Source organism: Gossypium hirsutum, chromosome D09 (genome assembly GCF_007990345.1).
Source record: "Gossypium hirsutum isolate 1008001.06 chromosome D09, Gossypium_hirsutum_v2.1, whole genome shotgun sequence".
Taxonomy (NCBI): Eukaryota; Viridiplantae; Streptophyta; class Magnoliopsida; order Malvales; family Malvaceae; genus Gossypium; species Gossypium hirsutum.
Genome location: NC_053445.1, coordinates 34,182,460 through 34,202,470, shown reverse-complemented (window position 1 = coordinate 34,202,470; position 20,011 = coordinate 34,182,460). Strand labels below are relative to the sequence as shown.

Sequence of the window (20,011 nt, the reverse complement as noted above, 5' to 3'; positions counted from 1 at the left end):
AAAAAACCGCATTGTTGGGTAATTTAATCGTTAGTTTCTTTCAAAAAAAAAATCATTCTGGAGAAATTTAATTTAATTTTTTTAAATTCAATTTCCTTTAGCTTATTCCAGCACGTGAAGCCACCAGGCAGTCCTACCCTACCTTTCATCTCTCATTGTCTACCGCATTCAATATATATATACTCTTACAATATTTACTTTTATATTTTATAATTTAGATATAATTATTAACTTTGTTAATTTTTTAAATTAAATTTAAATTAATTATAACCAATAGCGAATGTGCCTCCCCAAATGGCAGATTTCTCGTTTAGCTTTTTAATTTTTTTAATAAAATTATATGTTTGTATAATAAAAAATTGTTAAATTCTAAATTCTCAAAAATTACGTAACGTATGACGTATTTTAATATATATATATAGGGTTTAGGGTTAAAAGCTTTGGGTTTTATAGCATTTTATTCCTCGTATCAAAGCTAGGGTTTGTTTTTCCTTTCTTGAGAGATTCATCAAACAAAAAAAGAAAATCCGACATGGGTTTCAGTTTCAAAACCCTGTTGAGTTTGTTCCCTTTAGTTTGGGTTATGCTAATGCAAGAAACAAGTGGAAGCCGACATTATTACAATGTGAGTAATAATATCAAAGGTAGAAAACAAGCCAAGAATGGATGTAATCTGTTTCAAGGAAAATGGGTTTTGGATCTTTCTTCATATCCTTTCTATAATTCTTCACAATGTTCCTTCATAGATTCTGAATTTGATTGCCTTAAATATGGTAGACCAGATAAACAGTTCCTTCAATATTCATGGAAACCTGACTCTTGCAACTTGCCAAGGTATACTTTCTTTTATCTGACTTTTTCGATATTCGGTTTAACCCTATCGGATTGATAAAACTCTACAAAGCTCCTTACCACTTAACCTCAGAGGAATTCGTTTGGTTTTTTCTTTTCATGTTTATTTTTATTTTTGTTGACCGTTTTAATGAGGAAGATTGGGTTTTTTTTTCCCCTTTTGTTGTTAGATTTGATGGGGTGAATTTTCTGGGAAAATGGAAGGGAAAGAAAATAATGTTTGTGGGTGACTCACTGAGTTTGAACATGTGGGAATCACTGGCATGTATGGTTCAAGCATCAGTGCCTAATTCTAAGACCACATATGTGAGGAAAGACCCTTTGTCTTTCGTTATCTTTGAGGCGAGTCTGTTTTTTCGCACATTGAATCTGTGTCTGGTTTTAATTATTTTAGTATTGCTTAAAATGTGCTTTAGTTTCGAATTGGCATAATTCATGATATTTTTTCTATAATTCTTAAATTATTTGTTGACATAACATATAAGACAAATAGTGTCATGATAGCATTAAGTGTTCATCGATTGCCACGGGAGTTGCCACATCAATATCGTAAAAAATTAATGTTTTAGTTAACATTTTTGTTAAAGAAAAACAAGTTTAATTATCAAATTTATCTCCAAAAAACAAATAAGGGCCAAACCGATAGAAAATGTAGACATTTAGGATAAATTTATTATTATACCTTTAGAATTTAGTCCCTATTTTTATCTACTATAGTCTATAATTAGTGTTGGTCAACTCTCTACTACAATATCATTGGTAGGTTGAAATTAATGAAACCATTCATTATTGTTTAAGTGATTACATGATATTTTTTATAAATAACTTTAAACAATAATAAGTTAAAATGTAAATTTAATATTAACTGTGTGACCGAATAATATTCTTTTTTTAAAATTCACATCACAAATTTAAATTATTATTTTAATATAACCGATTGAATTAATAATCGAAATTATCATCAATTTAATTTCTGATCCATTTTTTTTGGATGAAACTTCATTGAAACAAACAAATAATAACTTTATGCAGGATTATGGAGTGACTCTCTATATGTATAGAACACCATACTTAGTAGATAGAGAAACCGTTGGTGCAGTGCTTAATCTAGGCTCCATCAATGGAGGCAATGCATGGAAAGGGATGGACCTCCTGATTTTCAACACGTGGCATTGGTGGACCCACAAAGGGCAATCTCAAGCGTACGATTCCTATCATCTAATTTTCCATCTGATTATTATGATTATGATCGTAAAGATTTGTTTTGATGTAGATGGGATTATATTAGAGATGGGTCTGAATTATATGATGATATGGACCGTTTGGTGGCGTTCAACAACGGGCTTACAACTTGGGCTAATTGGGTAGACAACAATGTGGATCCTAACATCACCAAAGTCTTCTTCCAAGGCATTTCTCCCACCCATTACGAGTATGTTACAAACTATTCGAATTTTTTTTGAAAACTTTGAATTCGACTCGGTGATTATTAAGTTTTAAATTTGAGCGGTTTTGAATTATTAAGTGAGCCAAATATTATTTTAATTGGGATTTATATGTGGTTCGTTTTTTTAAACATTCTTTGAGGTTTTGTAAACTCTCTGTTTATTTAGACACTTAAATCTTTTAATATCTCACTTTATGAATTTATTCGTGCTTACAAAAACCCCCCACCAAAAATAATACTTGATATGTTGGGTCCAACCCTCAACAATCTTAACATTCAACTCAAATAGTTCTTTCTTTTTACTTAGTATACTAGTTTATTTGCATAGTCACACTAACTTAAGCTCTCAATAAAATTAGAAGACAACTTCCCCCCAAATCAAGAATGATATGTGATATGTTGGGGTTCAACCCCTAACAATCTTAATATTTTGGTATGCTTGGTGAGAGTTTGATTAGACCTTATTAATCATAATCAAATCTCAAAACAACATGTGAACTACTGTCGTTAATTTTCATTTGATTCCAAAAATTAACCTCAATAACCCAAAATCCAACCCAACCCAACCCAATTTAACCATAAAAAGCCATCAACTTCATCATACTCAATACAAACTCGAAAATGACTTGAACACTAAAAGATAATATCAAAATTACTCAAACCTAGCATGACTTGAATTTGGAATAGCTTGAGCCTAGATCTAAAACTAAGGGTGCGTTTGGTTCGCTGTATTGGATTAGAGGTGTATTGGATTAGAGGTGTATTGGGATTAGAGGTGTATTGGATTAGAGGTGTAATAGCTAATCCACTGTTTGGTTGAATGTAATGGAATAGAGGTGTAATAGTAATCTTGTGTTTGGTTGAATGGAATAGAGGTGTAATAGCATAATGGAAAAAACTAAAATGACTAGAATACCCTTAGCATAAAATTGTTTTGGTAAATGATTATTGTTATTGTTATTTAAATTTTAATAAGATTATTATTATCAGTAATAAATAATTTAATCATATTTTAACATAATTATTATTAAATATATTTTAATTAAAATATATAATTTATAATAAAATTCTTAATAATCAATATTCTTATATGAATTTACTCAAATCATAATATATGATACTATAAAATATAATTTGAAATAATTAATATTAAATATATTTTAATTAAAATATGTGATTTAATAAAATTCTTAATATTAAATATTCTTATATGAATTTTCTAAAATCATAATATATAATACTATAAAATATAATTTAACATAATTATTATTAAATATAAGTTAATAAAAATATATAATTTATCATCATACTATAGATAAATATTGAAATTTGTCACTGTACTTTATTTTTATTTATATTTGCCGTTATTTTTTAAAAAATGAGTAAATTTGTAACTTAATTTTTATGTTATTGAATTTTACCACTAAAATTTAAATTTTATTAATTTTTGCCACTAACTCTTATTTTTAGTTAAACTCTTATTTTAAATTTATATTGAATTTTTATTTTTTTAAATTACAAATATCTTCATTTAACTTAACGAGTAAATATAATTCTTGACTTTCCTTTCTCATCATCTAAACAAAAGCACAATAAACAAATTGTCAAAAAGAAACCCAAATCCAATAGTTGGGAGATTCAAAAGCTTTCTCCAATAATGTGTTTCTTCTATAAGAAACAATGCTTATAAGCAGCTTGTCAAAGCTCAAAATCTATTTAGTCCTATGTCATACATCCAATGTCATTTGTATATATGCCCCTCACATCAGCACAAAACACAAGACTCAATATGAAGCATACATGAGAAGAAAACAGTTGGATTGAGTTAATGAAGTACATGCATCTTATGTGTTTTTCTTTCTCAGGGAAAACCTTTCGAGAAAAAAGAAAGTAGAAAAGGAATTAAAAAAATGTTGGTGAAACATTTGAGGAACATGCAAACAAGGTATCCTACAGCTAGTAGTGGTGATGAAATACTCTGCAACAAAATCAGCGCATCTTATAGAATTGAACTCTCGAAACCACACAACGTCGTCCGCTCAATGAATATTTAACCATTATATCAACGTCTCGGGGATTCTTCTTGTTTGGTGCAACAGTCATGCTCCCAATTATTGTCTCCCCTTCACAGATGGTTAACACATCCTCTAGATATAGGACTGTTTGCTTCCAATGGGTAGCTCGCGATCTTGGTCCTGCATTTTGTATTTGCCATTAGCCAAGGCAAAGTTCTTCTAGGCTGGCTTGCTGATTTCTATTCGTAGATAAAATGGAAAGGACAAAGGATGGAGAATTTTGATGTAGATACAAACCTGTAGAGAAACCCATCAATTTGTGGCATTTGGTAAACAAAACATCAAAATATGCAACGAAAGCATGGATGTAATCATCACGCTCTGCAATAAGCTTGAAAGGTGCAGTGAAAGAAGCATCCCCAAGAACCATCTTAGAAATATCCATTGTCTGAAACCAGAAAACCAAAATAAATAATTCAGTTGTACTCCAAACACATTATTTTGTAAAATAATTTCCAATAAGTGTTCATATATATAGATACCCAATGATATATACATACATACAGGAATATGCTTGTGTATTTTCTCACCTTGAGAAGGTGGCAATTTGTTACAATTTGTTTCTGGTCAACCGTGTCAACAAGAGGTTCCATCATAGCTTGCTTTTTTATACAACTCATGTCAAAGCCATAAACATTATTCCAAACTGTAGCAAGATGATGCCATGTAGAAAAGATGGGGTATATATAAGAATACAAAAAGTTGAATTGCAATGAAACACAATAGAAAAACTCGTTGAAAGTTATACAAATACATATGAACATGAATACCTAGATTTATATCAATTTAGCAGTCTGTTATACTCACATTCGATCTTGTCGTCTTTGTACTCGGCATCCTCAATTGCTGTCAAGTAAAGAGAAGCTTCATCTGGTAGCACAACTCCATCATCAACCTGACACGGGTGAAGGAATAAGAACTTTGATTGTAAAGAATGTAGCTTATAAGAACCCAACAAAAGTTTTGCTTTGATGAGCAAGAGTAAAAATAAATTTAAAAGGCCCAGCCCGTTCACCACACGAAATAATAAGGAAGTAAACTGCTCAAGAGAGCTTGACATGATGATGGAGTTAAAATCTCAATCAATTAACAGTTATAGCAGGAATCTAAGCTACTTTCTGCAAATCATAGCATGCAACAGAGAATTTAACTAACAAAGTAGCTAGCTGCCCCCAACCACACGAAGCAATATAAGAAGACACAACAATTTTAAAAACTTCACCATCAGGCAAGCCATTTGTTTCAACAATTTGTTTAGCCATGTCAGCCATATGGGAGCATTCAACCTAGGAAAGGGAAAAATATGAACAGCATTTGACAAATAAGAGATAGACGCCAGGGGTGTAAGAATTTGGTCAGACAGATTATTAACAACACATAAAACAGAAACAGAAGGAAGATGTAAACTGGAAGTCATACAGCATAAACATGTGCCGCCCCTGCTTTTGCACAAAACAGGGACAAAATTCCAGTCCCAGCTCCCACGTCAAGAACTACTTTGTTCTGGAATAGAAACTTATTCCGATAAATAACATTTTGATATGTCTTGGTTCGCACTACATCTTTAAGCATTTCCTGAAATACAAGGAATAGCAGGTTAACACAAAGGAAAAACATTTCACAAAAAAAGAAGAAATGAAAAAGTTACGCAACCGTATCAAGTTCTTCTACTGAAACCAATAAAACAAACGTAGAAATCATTTCCAGAAATTTAAGTAAAAGATTAAGTTAAAAAAAGAAGACAGTTTTTGGATAGTAACTGTGATGCATTAATTCATGTATGAGCTTAAACAAACAGAAAAATTACAACCAACCCTCCAATCACAGATATTCGGCACCCAATAGATCACAAAATAATGGTGACTGAAGCAGAACCATTCCATAAATAAGTCGACAAAAACGAAACAAGATTCAAATGTCCAAGTTGTTGCACACTTACTTCATGAATACCTGCACATACACAAAAGAGGGGACAAAGATTTAGAGGAAAGTGCTCACTGGAGATAAATACAAGAATGTATAACTTGAAACATCAGCGAACCCAATGCCCTACCTAATACCAACATGCTAGCCCCATAAACATGCAACCAGTGAACCACAAATTACTTAGATATAAATAAACTATTGAACTCAACAAGCTCTTACTTTTGCGAAGATAGAAACTTTCTTCTCACATTCGAACCTTCTTCACAAAAATGTGAAAGGCAACACTAAGAAATCCTCACATTCTCATTGTTTTCTAATCAACAAGAAAAATCAGTAAAAAAACTTCAAAATTGAATCTTGGAAAAGAGGATGAGAAGCAGAAAATATACCGAAGTGAGAGTAAGAATCGAAGTAATAATCAGCACTGGTTTTATCATCTTCGCCGTCGCAACCAAAAAACGAAATGTCGGGCTCTCCCATAGAAACATATTCACTAGCTTTGTCAACGGCGACGATTGAATCATCGAGATTGGAGCTGTTGCTGGCGATTTCCTTGTCGTCGGCGTCTCGGAAGCGAATGTTAGCTCCTTCGAAATTGTTCGAAGAGTTGGTCGAGGTTTGAGTTGTGTTGGGGATCTAGAAATGGAGAGAGATAATAAAATACCAGTGCCATGCCATGCCCACCACACGTGAAAAAACCTATATAAAAAAGAGAGGTAAAAAAGAGAAGGAGAAGAGGCGATGAGAGTGGAGAAGAAAGCTAGAAGGAAGAAACAGAAGACGTGGATTTGGGTAAAACAGAAGCGGGAATGGGGAGGGTAAAACAGGGACCAAAACTGAAGCAGCGCCTAAACTGAGCTCAAGGAAGGGATTAGAAATCAGTGGTTTTCACCGATTAGAAAGGTAAAGGATTACACCCGTATTAGCAATACATCAAACCAAACGATAGAATACAGCCGCATTAGGTGGGGCCCACCGATTAGGGATGTATTGGCTATGCCAATACACCAAACCAAACATGGTGTAACTGTCAAACTTGAAAGACAAATAACACAATTGGTCAACTCAAAAATCTGATTGAAAAATCTAAATTATTTAAACTCAAAACAATCCGAACACAAATTAACCAAAATCTGAAATAATCTAGACACAAGTAGAGGTGATCAACCTGGCCCGGCCCAAAAAAAAATTCAGCCCGCGTCCTAGGCCCGGGCACGGCCTGACCCAAAATATGGGCCTAAAATTTTGTCCAGGCCCAACCCGGGAAAAATTCCTAAGCCCGGCCCGGCCCATTTTTTAATAAACACCAAAAATTTATTTTAAAAATAAAAAAAAAGTATTTTAAAAATATTTTAAAATTAAAAAAATATATTTATTATATATTCAGTCGGGCCCGGGCCAAAAAAGTGGTGTCCAAGGCCCAGCCCATTTTCTAAACGGGCCTCATTTTTTACCCAAACCCATATTTCGAGCCTATATTTTTACCCGAACCCTCCCATATTTCGGGCAGGTTGTCGGGCCGGGTTGGGCCGCCCGGCCCATGATCACCTCTAGACACAAGTAGTTCGAAAAAGTGAAAGTGAATTTATTCCCCAAACATTTGGACCAAATTCAAATTTTGGAGTTGATATTGTTAGAGAGTTTTATCTGAATATCACTCAACTCAAACAAAATTATAGTTAGAACGGATGAAAAATCATGTAATTATACAAAAAAAAAATTTCGAAAATTTTAAAATCCTAGTTGACCCGATTCAAAAAACCAACCGGGTCCTCCTTTTTGACGGATTGATAAATTCAATTTTGATCTCGGATCGAAAACTCGGTTAAGCTTAAAAATTCTTGATTGTGTGCTTATATGAAACCAGGGGCAGGGAATGGAACCAACCAAACAAGAACTGTAGCGGAGAACTGGAGCCACTTTCCGGTCCAACATACCCGGCGGGGGCTCCACCGGCGATGGCTGTCGTGAACAAAGTTTTGGGGACGATGAAGAAGCCGGTGTATTTGCTGGATATTACGACACTATCGCAACTGAGAAAAGATGCTCATCCTTCCACTTATGGCGGTCTTTCGGGCAATGATTGTAGCCATTGGTGTCTTCCTGGTTTGCCTGATACATGGAACCACCTTCTATATGCTGCTCTATTCATGTGAAAGCTTTCAACAATGGCGGCAACATTGAATTTATGAATCTTTTATTCTTTTTTATACATGTAATTTGTACATTCATGAAGGTGGTGAAAGTTTTCATTTAGTTTTGGTAGGTGAGGCGCCAAACATCAATTGTCAAGTGATTGATTTTTTAAACCAAAATTAATTTTATTCTAAATTTCTAATCAAACATCAGATTAGTATTCCCTTATTCATATTTGAATACGTGCCCTGATACCAATATTAAAACTGTCATGAAGACCTTTATATTAAAAGTTAGATTATATTTTGTTGTTTCTATTAAAGAGTAAATTAGCCTTTTTGTTAAAATTTTCATTTATTTTTACTATTAAAAACTAGTCTCTATAAATCAACATGAGGTACATGTATCACACCATGTGTCACTGTCTAGTTATTTCGGTCACGTCAGTTTTTAACAGTAAAATAGATAGAATTTTTATTTGAAAGAACCAAATTGCTCTTTGATTTAATATACAATGATTGATTTGTCCATATTTTAAGTAGAGAGAGTAAAATATAATCTGACTTATAGTACAATGATCTCAATGATACTTTTATTATACTTTATTTAGAAAGAAGAGGCGAAATAGTATAAATTTTTAATATTTTAATAATCTTGACTCTTTGTTGGACAACCAAATCAAGTTCAATTCCAAATTTATTCATGTAATCATCAATGTGACATTTAATAATTTTTATATGATAAAATTCTGAGATTTTCTATCTTTATTGATAAAATTGTGATTTTTTTTCAATCTAAATCTAACCTCGTATGTTGAACATAGACATCCACACATCCAAATAGGGATGAGCAAAACTTGATTCGAAAAAATTAAATAAAATTCGAATTTCAAGTTAATCGAATCAAGTTATTTCATTTTTTCGAGTCAACTCATATAAGTATTTTGGATTTTGAGTTTGAATCGAGTTCAATTTTACAATTCAAATAATTAGAATAATTCGAATAACTCAAATAACAGATTGATGTAAATACCACTTTGGTCCCTGTCAATTTTGAAAATAAATAATTTGGTCTCTCTCTCAACAAAAATTACAAAAATAAATCAAAATAATTTTCAAAATTTTAAAATATTTATAAAAATTCTAAATTTTTTAAAAAAAGTATAAAAATTTTTATAAAAAATTAAAGAATATATAAAGAAAGTTAAAATTTTTTAAAAAGTTTCTAAGATAATAATTTCGGAACCTAAATAAGTTAATTAATAATTCAAGATTATCATACTAAAATATTTTTTTTTTCTTATTTTGCTTTGAAAAAGTTTTCAAATATGTATGCGGTCTCAAATTTATGTGCTCTAATATAAAATTAGTTATATTAGCAAGATTTTAATTTGACATTTTCAATGTTTTAAATTTAACTCGAATAATTTCACTCGATTCGGCTCAACTTGAATTTCATTTCACTTGACTCGATTCGAAAAAATTTCAAATCGAGTTAGGATAATAAAATAAGACTCGTCCACTTGATTAACTCAAAATTTTTTCACTCGATTCGATTGAACGCTCACCCCTATATGCAAAGACACAAATTTAATAGGCTCTAAAAACTCAATACAAAGATGAAGCTAAAAATTTTGTTTTAGAAAGATCAAGACGAAACTAAAATATTTCGAGAGCAAAGGTAAAAATGTTGCATTAAAATGATTGAAATATTATTTTTAAGAGCTAAAAATATAATTTTTTTTCTATTTGATTGAAGGGTTAAAGGGGATTAAAATGAAATACTAATTTTAATAAGGGTTAAAAAGGATAATATACCATCTAACCAAATAGCGAATACAAAGCCTTTACTTCCCCAGCCATAGACTCACTATGATTCAAATATACGCGTCATTTATCACGTAAACCCTATTATTCGATCTAATTAACTCGATTATAAAATGTTAATAATTGATTTTCTCGAAATTTAATATAATTCAAATCTTAAAAGATATCAATCTTAAATGATTCGAACAAATAATTCAAATTAATCTAAACTTAGCTGTCAAATCTAAACGAAAAAACTCGAAATAATTGAAAATTCTTACTAAAATGAAAATATGCTACATTTAAAAAAGGGATACGAACTTGCAGAATTTATTATACTATTAATATTTTAATGATTCAATTATTATATTTAAAAAAGACATTGAACCGTTAAAGATGTATTTATATGTAACATTTTATATCGATAGATAGAGATATCGAATCGGTTTAAAATTTTACATGCATAACAAGTAAAATTATATTGATAAATTTAACTGTTGGATTGGGTTATGCACTTGTAATGAATTGAATGTGTGGATAAATAAATAGCATCTACTATTGTATTCACAAACATTAGCAAGGGACTCGCTCAGTAACTGAGTTTGCTACAGAGATTAACATGGTGTTGACCTGCAAATCAATTTCTGGTGTGGGTTTTGGCATTGTACATGGCACGATCTCGCTTTGTCTCTCAACTCCTGGAAAGCTCTCATCGTTTCGACGTCGAATCCTCCGGCAAACTGTCCATAAACAAAAACACGGTTTCTTTTTTTAATTATCTTCTCAATCCTGGAAAAAGCAAAGTTGGTAGATTAAACTCGTATGAATTAATGAGAATGTCGTTAACCTGATGTACACGGAACGCGAATCTAACGCCTCGAACAATCAGCTCTTCTTCTTCGGGTCCACCCCCGACAGCTTCGAGCTCTGCAGATACTCTTCTCATGTACTTCATTGCTAGTTTCACTGACGCTAGCTTGATCTGCGAATTCATCGACGTTTAATAAGTTGGAGGATAAGTTCATACGAACTTCGTGCCTAATTCAGATGGATATAGAAAGCATCGTCGAACTCCGATGATAATAAATATAATGATTTGCAGTCATTATCCAACTTAAAGAATCCGGTTTTCTTCTTTTCCTATGGTGTCCGAGTCTTTATTTTTCTTGAAGTTACCTGTATCTTGATTTACATTCTTAAATTACCTGGCTCACAATTCCGGTTTCGAGCATCCAATCCGTAGGAATCCCGAAACCTTTGTATCTCCTGGTTGCGGATTCTCTCATCCGAGAGAGGTTGTAAACACCGAGCTCGAGCCTGCGATTATGTCATTAATAACTTGAATACGAACGAACTGATGAAAGCAACTAAAAGCAAAAGGAGTTTGATATATTATTTACTTTTCAAGCAGAGCCTGCATCTTCTTAAGAGCCGAACCGCAAGGTTGCCTAGCGTCATCCCTAAACGATGCGGCCTCGGATTCTAGTTTCTTGAGATCACAGTAGCCGAATGCTGCCTCGCGTAAGGCATCAGCCTTCTGCTCCGGCCATTCGAAATGTTTAAGCACGGCTCTTTCGTCGACCTAAATAAAAAATTAAAGTTGAAACGAAAACCGAAAACCAGAAGCGTAGTAATGAAAAAACGAAAGGTTACCAAGTAGGAGAGCTCATCGTCTAGCCATTTAACAAAGGGGAGAACATCTTCGATATCAGTAAACGAAACATTCTCAACTTCTTTTATCAAAAACCTTATGAAATCTCCTTGTGTTTCTACATCTGTTTTTATCTGCAAAATAATCACAAAAGCTGACTTAATGGAACCAAACAATGTGCCCTTATGTTATTAATTGGATAAAACCTGTTATTAGTCCTCGTACTTTGTGAAAGTTGTAGACTTCAATTTGATCAAATTGGTGCCCTTATACTTTTCAAATTCTAGTTTTGATGCAAATGACAGCCATTAATCCATTAACTAGATTTTTAGTGAGTAATATGTGGCATTACACATATAATGTTATATTTATTTCATCAGATTTAACGGGACTAAAATGACCAAATTTACGTGCAGGGACAAAATCCTTAACTTTTATCAAACACAGGGTCTAACAGTAAAATTTAACCTTATTAAGTATTAATAAATTCCACCATCGAATCTAAGTACTGTCTTATCTAAACTAGCAATAAATAATCAAACGAGAGCAATAAAGTCGCGGACCACCACCAAAGATCATGCCTATTCACAGTGGCATTATCGTAAAATAAACGAAAACCGGAAACTGGAACTCACCGCTAGCAAATAAGCTGACCGATTCTCGATCTCCCCAATCATATCCCTCGCATTCGCCGTTGCCGGTAAAGCTTCCGGCACGTTACACCCGCCGGCATCTCTCTTTGAATCCCTCCGCATAATCGAGTGATAAAACTCCACAACCTCCGGAACTCTCCTTACTTTCGCCGCAACCGTCTTCATCCCCTTCTGAGGCGGAGGAGGTGGTGGCGGAGCTATAGCTTTGAGTAACGAATGTGGCGGAGGAGGAGGTGGGATTTGCTTCTCTGTACATGAAGTTGACGAGGATAACGAAGGCCTCGGCGGTGGTTTTGGGACCCTAGGGACACGAGATCTGCCGTTCGACTCAACGAGTTCCTCCGAGTGACTCGGTCTGTCGGTTTCGACTTCGAGTTCCTCTCTTTTAAACTCCGAGCTCTCAACTTTAACAACAATGGCGTCCGTACATTTACTGTGATTTCTCTTCAAATTCTTAATCAGATTTGATTTCACACTGACTTCAATTAACCCTTGAAACCGCTGCGAAGAAGAGAAATTGTCGTCGTTTTCGCCTCTAAACGACGCCGTTCTCTTCATCTCCCTTTCTCCTTCAACTTTTCCTCTCATTTCCTCCACCACCATTTTCAACTTCTCGTTTTCCTTCCTCAAGTTCTCAACGCACTCGCCTCTAAAGGACGCTGTTTTCTTCATCTCTTCCTCCATTTCCCTCACTTTCCTCTCCTTTCCTTCCTTTTCTTCTTCAATATTGCCTCTCATTTCCTCCACCATGATTTTCAACCTCCCATTCTCCTTCCTCAGATTCTCAACCTCTTTCAAAGCTCGTTCCAGTTCTTCATTTTTCAAAACGATCTCATTTTCAAGCTTCGGAACAATGGCTGCCGTTTCTTTCAAAAGCTTGAGTTCCAAAACCTCCGTTTTCAACCTAGACTCACGTTCCCTCAACTCTTCGACCAACCGTAGAAGCTCCGCCACATCCGGTGGCCGAGGCTGTACCTGAGCCGACGACCGTGGGAAATAAACTCCAAACGAAGAACGTGAAGTAACAGCTTTTTGGGAACTGGTGTTTTTAGTAGCCGAGCTTGGAGATGGAGACGGCCATGACGATTTAGAGGAAGCTTTTGGGTTTGAGTTTGAAGGTGATTTTGTTAAACCCATTGCTAATTTTACCTTACCAGCCACCATGATAAGGCGTTTTTTCAAAGCTTTTTTTCTCCTTCTCTCTGGGTTTGGTTTAGACTTTTTACAGGGTCCTCTGATTTGTGATCTGTAAGAAGGAGAAGGGAACCAAAAACAACGTCGTTGTCTGTTTGGTTTTTCAGACAGTGAGGTCTCGAACTGAGTTCGTGACAAAATTTTTTTATTAAAAAAAATAAGAAGAAGAAGGTTAACAAGATCGACACTCGTGAGTTAAAAAAAGTGTAAACGTCATTTTTGTGTTTGGGGTTTTATTCGATCAAGTTCGCGTGTCTTTTCTTTTTTTTAAGGAAGCGATAAAGTACGTGTTTGATTTCATTATTACCGAGTTAACGTAAGAGTAATTTAATTTATTAACCAGGTGGTGGAATAGACGATGTTATTAATTTGTTGGTAGGATGAATTTGTATATTTTAATTAAATAAATTGGTTTAATAGTTGATTTAATTAATATCCTAATGTCACGAGGTTAAAACTTTAACATGGCAAATCACGTAAAATTAGACGATTTTTTTACTTCAAATCCAACTAATTTAGCCTACCTCTCGAAAATAAGAACTCATAAAGAAATTTCTACAAGGCATGAAAATAAAACGGAATAATTCAAAGACAAAAGAGCTTGAATCGACAGAAAAGCCAAAATAAAAAATCCACACACCAAGTGTTACTGTCACGAGACTAAAACTTTAGTCTTGCAATCCGTGCGACCTTAGGTGTTTTCTTGATTTCAAATCCGCTTAAGTCAACTTAACTCTTACAAAAGTGAGAATTCACAACAAAAATTCTCCAACACACTGCAAATAAAGCGGAAGCAACTTAAAAACAAAGAAACAACGATAGAACAGAAAAAGGCACAAGAAAGTAACACTCTTAAGGTGTTTGAGTGAATGCATCATATTTTTCATAGTATTTGAATATTATTAAGAACATTTACTCAAACACCTTACGAGCGTTGTTTTCTTGTGGCTTTTTTTTGTTCTCTAGTTGTTTCTTTGTTTTTAAATTGTTTCCACTTTATTTTCGATGCTTTGGAGAATTTTTATTGTAAATTCTCACTTTGCGACTCGTTAGACTAATTTAAGAGGATTTGAAACCGATAAATAGTCTAAGATCGCATGGATTTCGAGATTAAAGTTCTAGCCTCGTGACCCAGTATCCTAACATGTACTCACTCGATCCAACCAGTTGGTTCAATCCAGTTTAAACAATTATGGTTATTAAGTTCCAGTAATTTGAGTCATTTTTATACAAATCATATATTTGTTATTACTAGTTGCTAATGTCACATGCATTGCATGTGAGCTTATAAGTTTAATATTTAATCAACTTTAGATATTATTTTTAATTGCAGTAATTAACATAAAATAATATTTTTTATTTAAATCATTAAATATAATTAAAATATATTAACTTATCAATTCAAATATTATGATAGAAATTTTCTAAATCATAATTAAAATATATTTAACATACAATATAATTTTACTTTATTTATTTCATGCAAAATATTCAAAATAATAGTTGATTAACATTATTGACTCTAATATATTAATCAAGTGATAATTAAGATACTTAGGATTCTATTTTAGTAATAACTTTATTTTACATCAATAAAATTAACACAACTTTTTTTACATCAAAATTTATTTTGACTAATAATTGCAATTTAAATTATAATTATCACAACTAGATCTTCCAAAGAAAAATGTTTTTTTTCGAATAAGCCAATTCATTTGGGATCCTGCAGATCCACTCTTTTTCCTATTCAAAGATCAGACATTTGTCTCTGTGTTTTCACGTTGAGAATTCTTTGCAGATGAAGAGATGTCAAAAGGGCTTCTCACTTCCCAAACAGATCCTCCTACATCTATATATAAATGTCGGTTTATCAAGAATACGCAAGAAAAGCATTTGGAATTATTGATTCATCACTAGATATGGCTTAGAACCAATAGTTCATTATCCAATTGATTTTTCCGTTCTAATACTCCATCCGAGAGTTATTAGTATTTATCAAATCTATTCCTATCTAACGGAAGGCTATTGGGTCAAATGACAAAGAAATTGTTGAGAAAAATATGGCTTTTCCCGGATGAAATGAAAATTGGATTCATGTAAAAGGAGAAAGGTTTCCCATTACTTAGTTGGAAAGAAATGTGGTCATGAAATAGGGATTAAGTGGAACAGAATTGATTGGGTGGTAGAGTTGTGGAAACACCTGTTTCTTCCATATTTTGGACCTTAGCTCCATGAAACAATATGCTAATGCTAAAACATGGAATAATTGAAATCTTAGATCAAAACACTATGTATGGATGGTCTGAACTGCCTAAACAAGAATTTTTAAACAACAAACAACTCTTGATATTCTATGCTTAGAGTTATATTCTAATATTAATTCTATTTTGGAATTAGCACAACATTTTTAACTAATAATTATAAATGTGTAATAATTATCATAACTTCTATTTTACTTGAACTTTTTTATTTTAAAATGTGAATTTAGTAACATGATGGATATAAAAGGGTGAATATGACGGATTGCCTTGCAACTCGAGGTCCAAGTTGACGGTGATTATATCGTCTCAGGTTGAAGTGTAACTAGGACTTCAAGTTTACAAATGTTATGTTGTCAAAGGATCGAGCATAATTGCGACCCTAGTTGACGATCATTATACAGGCATGACAATCAGTTTCTTATCGTCAAATGAGCATGCTTTATAAAACCCACACTGAAGTGCAAAAAAGAAAAACAGAGGCGCCTTCTAGTATAATCAAGTAATTCATATTGTCCATGTCCACCAAAGGTAATGGACCTTGTTAGTAAAACCTGTTACATCCCAATTATGTCACAAGTTTTAATAACGGGGTCACCGCCTTTGGTGGATATAGATAAAACGAAATAGTTGATTATACTAAAAGACTACTGTGTTTTTCTTCTTCATACATCTGTTTGAGTTTTATAAAGCATCCTCCTCTGACGAGGAAAAGCTGGTTGTCGTGCCCGCATAACCACTATCAATTGAGGGCCCGTTTATGATTCATCCTTTGACAGCATAACCTTTGTAAATTTGAAGCCCTAGTTACACTTCAACCCCAAACTATATAATCACCGCCAATTGGAACCTTGAGTTGCAAGTGATGGCTCCATACTCACATGGTAGATGAAATTTGTAGGTCACTCAGCTCCACGGCACTACCACAAATTCAAATATTCCTTACAAATATAACCATGTCTATCGCAAATATGGATAAAAATAAATTTACAAACTTCTAATTTCCAACCACAAGAAAAAAAGAAGAAAAAAAACAATTTTGTAGGACACATTTTCAAGAGAGAGAATAAAAGGACATATTTTTCTCTCTTCCCAAAAACAATGTAGATCGATAAATTTTAAAAAAAAAACTTAATTTCTCAGTTGATTTTTTTTCTTCAGCATATTCATATAAATTAATCGATATAAAAGGTATTCTCATCAATTCAATTTTTTTCCAAACTCATATATAGATTATAGATTATTGAATTGAGGTTGAGTTTTGGACCTTTGGTATAATTTGGACTAGAGGTATTTATGAGATGAGTAACCTACTTGGTGCGAACAATTCAATTTGCTTTGAATTGAGTTTGGACTTAAATTTGTTAACCTCATGTTGATTCTATCTTGCCCATTTTATTTTTTAAAATTAATAAAAATATAGAAAAATAATTTTATGTTAATATTTATATTTTATAATTAAGGGTCTGTTTGATTGTGGGATTTGATTTTCCGGAAATTATTTTCTAACTTTTCCAGTGTTTGATTGGCGGAAAACATTTTCCATTTGAAAAATCTAACTCCAAAACATGGAAAATGCCTTACAATTTTTGGGAAATTGTCTTACCGATTCAATCTCTGTAAGACATTTTCCTAAAGCTCTCAGGCATTCTTCTCCCTTCATCCAGTAAGCTCCCTTCATCCATTCTTCTCCCTTCCTTCATTCCTTCAAATTTCCATTCTTGAAAGCTTCATTTTGGTTCAGAACTGGAAACCGCTGCTGGTACCTTGCAATTCTATTTTTCGACGGTTACTTCGTTTATTTTTCATTTCTTTTTGGCTTTTATGCTCCGTTTCTCGTTTCTGCTCTGCTTTTTTGAAGTTAATACCAAATAGTAATTTTATTAAATTTAAAAGGAAGATTTATTAAAGCTAATACCATTTCTGCTACTGTCGCTGCCATTTCTGCTTTCAAATGATAGGTAAGCTTCCTTCTTCTTTTATTCTTCGTTCGGTTGTTAATGCTGGAAGCCATCTTTCTAATTTTCACTCTTTTTCTTCTTCTTCTAACACCATTGCTACCCACATCGACTGCCTAAGTAAGAAACCCATGTCCATGCCTGTTAGAGGAAAGGGAAAAACAGACCACCGCTTCGATAATGTTGATCATGCTTTGAGTTTGTTCAATAAGATGATTGAAAAGTACCCAAAGCCTTCAATTGTGGAATTCACTAAATGATTTGCAGCCATTGTTAGAATGAAACATTATGCCATTGTTGTTTCTATGTGTAGCCAGATGGAATTATTAGGTGTTTCCCATGATGTTTATTCCGTGAGCATCTTGATTAATTGCTTTTGTCAATTAGGTCGAATTGATTTTGGGTTTTCTGTTTTAGGGAAAATGCTGAAGTTAGGTGTTGAGCCTGATGTTGTAATTTTTTCAACTTTGATTAATGGGCTTTGTAATCAAAGTAAGATTTCTGTGGCCGTTTGTGTGTTCGATATAATGTTTTCTGGAAAAAGGATTGATCTTTATGGTTGTATTATCTCTAGTAATCTTTTGTAAATATAATGTTTTCATCTTTGTTGTTGATTTATATTCTGCCCTCTTTATACATAATGTTCTGTGTAGAGATGAGTATATATGTTATATCCTGTTGAATGGGAATATATAATTGAACCTATTTTACTTTTCTTTTACCAGTTGGTTGTGGAAAGAATGTTGGCTTCTGAAGGAATAAAAAGGGTAGAATTGGGCAGAGATGGATTTGAAAAACGAGTTTGGGAGTGGAAAGAGAAGTATGTCTTCCCTTAAATTATTTACATACTTGGTTTTTCTGCTGTTCTTTGCTGATTTTGAATCTGTCACTTTGTACATATCATCTATTGTGTTTTTGTTGTTTATGAAGAAATGGCTTGGGGGTTCTCCACAACTTCAATAAATTCTACTTCTTCTCCTTCCAAATACTGATACTTATGGAGGTTTATTGCTTTAACCCGTTGCTTAATTTCTGGTGTTTATTGTTCATATTTGACCATTAAGGTTTCATATAGGTACTATTTTGTTTTGTATGTTTTATCTATTTTTTGTTCATTGCTGGTCTTTTTTCTTTTCAATTTCAGGTATGGTGGGACCATTACTAATCAGATTAAGAGACTTGGGGCTTCTTGTGACTGGACTAGAGAATGTTTCACCCTCGATGAGCAGCTAAGTCGTAAGACAAGTTTTATATCTAGTAAAAGCGAAATCTAGCTAATGTTCAAAGTCTATAAATTATGTGTAAAGTTCCAATCTGTGACCTGTTTTACTAGTTACCTCATTTGTTTTCTTTGCATTGTACATATGGCAGTAATGATAGTAGTGATAATCATAGAAGTAATAATTAGGCGTTTACATTTGTTCAAATAACAGTAGGGTAAGTTTGTGTTCTGAACTTGCATTCCTATTGCAGGAGCTGTTATAGAGGCATTTATTAAACTTCACGAAAAATGATTAATTTATCAATGTATATGCCAAAATTCCATTGCTTACTATCATGTTTCACTTTGCTAACTGATATTTAGCATGTTTATTTTCTCATTTGATCATAAAATTCTATCTTCTTGATGTATATGGTATTGCTCAATGAGCAGATTCCTCACTTGAGACCCGTGGAATACAAGAGGTCTAGGTTACCTAGGAACAGGAGGACTGTGAACCGTGCTATAGTGGTTTTGAAGAAGGTTTTGAAGATTCAGAAACCAAGGAAAAGGTTTCATCAAAGAACCAGTTCAACTGATAAAAGATTCATTATGACAGGAAGTAACAACGTTGTTTCTGATTTTTGTTTTTTTCTTCTAGTTCTACGCATTTTCAGACATCTCTTGTACAAGTAAACTTCATAAATAAACTTCATAAATAGAGAAAGAATCAAGACACCGCATGTTGTATCAATATATTGATACTTTTATGTGGTGTAATATTATGCACTTGGACAATATTGTTACTATGTGGTGTACTACTAATTATGTATTTGGATAATATTATTTCTAGTA

General features: G+C 33.1%; 4 protein-coding genes across 18 annotated transcripts; 2 read left to right on the top strand and 2 right to left on the bottom strand.

The window, feature by feature from the left end:
* Window positions 1-447: 447 nt before the first annotated feature.
* Window positions 448-8,614, top strand: LOC107892609 (protein trichome birefringence-like 38). Its single transcript, XM_016817674.2, has 5 exons — window positions 448-834; window positions 1,023-1,194; window positions 1,885-2,054; window positions 2,126-2,284; window positions 8,168-8,614. Exons 1-5 carry the CDS (start codon window positions 533-535, stop codon window positions 8,454-8,456), a joined length of 1,092 nt encoding a protein of 363 aa, XP_016673163.2. The 5' UTR covers window positions 448-532; the 3' UTR covers window positions 8,457-8,614.
* Window positions 4,101-7,262, bottom strand: LOC107892398 (protein arginine N-methyltransferase 1.1). The gene is made up of 9 exons (XM_041101693.1): window positions 7,233-7,262; window positions 6,690-6,936; window positions 6,314-6,324; window positions 5,794-5,949; window positions 5,592-5,660; window positions 5,182-5,452; window positions 4,905-5,020; window positions 4,612-4,762; window positions 4,101-4,494 (listed from the first exon to the last, which is right to left on the bottom strand). The coding sequence occupies exons 1-9, from the start codon at window positions 7,260-7,262 to the stop codon at window positions 4,289-4,291; spliced, it is 1,257 nt and encodes a 418-aa protein (XP_040957627.1). The 3' UTR covers window positions 4,101-4,288.
* A 2,148-nt stretch (window positions 8,615-10,762) lies between the features above and the next one.
* Window positions 10,763-13,973, bottom strand: LOC107891769 (protein CHUP1, chloroplastic). The gene is made up of 6 exons (XM_016816666.2): window positions 12,528-13,973; window positions 11,895-12,026; window positions 11,642-11,823; window positions 11,447-11,558; window positions 11,089-11,223; window positions 10,763-10,981 (listed from the first exon to the last, which is right to left on the bottom strand). Exons 1-6 carry the CDS (start codon window positions 13,707-13,709, stop codon window positions 10,856-10,858), a joined length of 1,869 nt encoding a protein of 622 aa, XP_016672155.1. The 5' UTR covers window positions 13,710-13,973; the 3' UTR covers window positions 10,763-10,855.
* Window positions 13,974-17,459: 3,486 nt separating this feature from the next.
* Window positions 17,460-20,011, top strand: LOC107891770 (valine--tRNA ligase, chloroplastic/mitochondrial 2). 15 transcript variants are annotated; one of them, XR_005918034.1, is made up of 7 exons: window positions 17,484-17,663; window positions 17,742-17,958; window positions 18,373-18,447; window positions 18,681-18,775; window positions 18,886-18,958; window positions 19,100-19,191; window positions 19,610-20,011. XR_005918034.1 is itself a non-coding variant. In XM_041100404.1 (5 exons), exons 2-5 carry the CDS (start codon window positions 18,430-18,432, stop codon window positions 19,467-19,469), a joined length of 246 nt encoding a protein of 81 aa, XP_040956338.1. In that variant the 5' UTR covers window positions 17,460-18,285; window positions 18,373-18,429; the 3' UTR covers window positions 19,470-19,603. The 15 variants fall into 15 exon arrangements, 6 of the variants coding, with proteins under 6 accessions (XP_040956338.1, XP_040956339.1, XP_040956337.1 ...); XR_005918033.1 differs by having other exon boundaries at window positions 17,497-17,759; window positions 19,610-19,945; XR_005918036.1 differs by lacking the exon at window positions 17,742-17,958 and having other exon boundaries at window positions 17,498-17,663; window positions 19,610-19,945.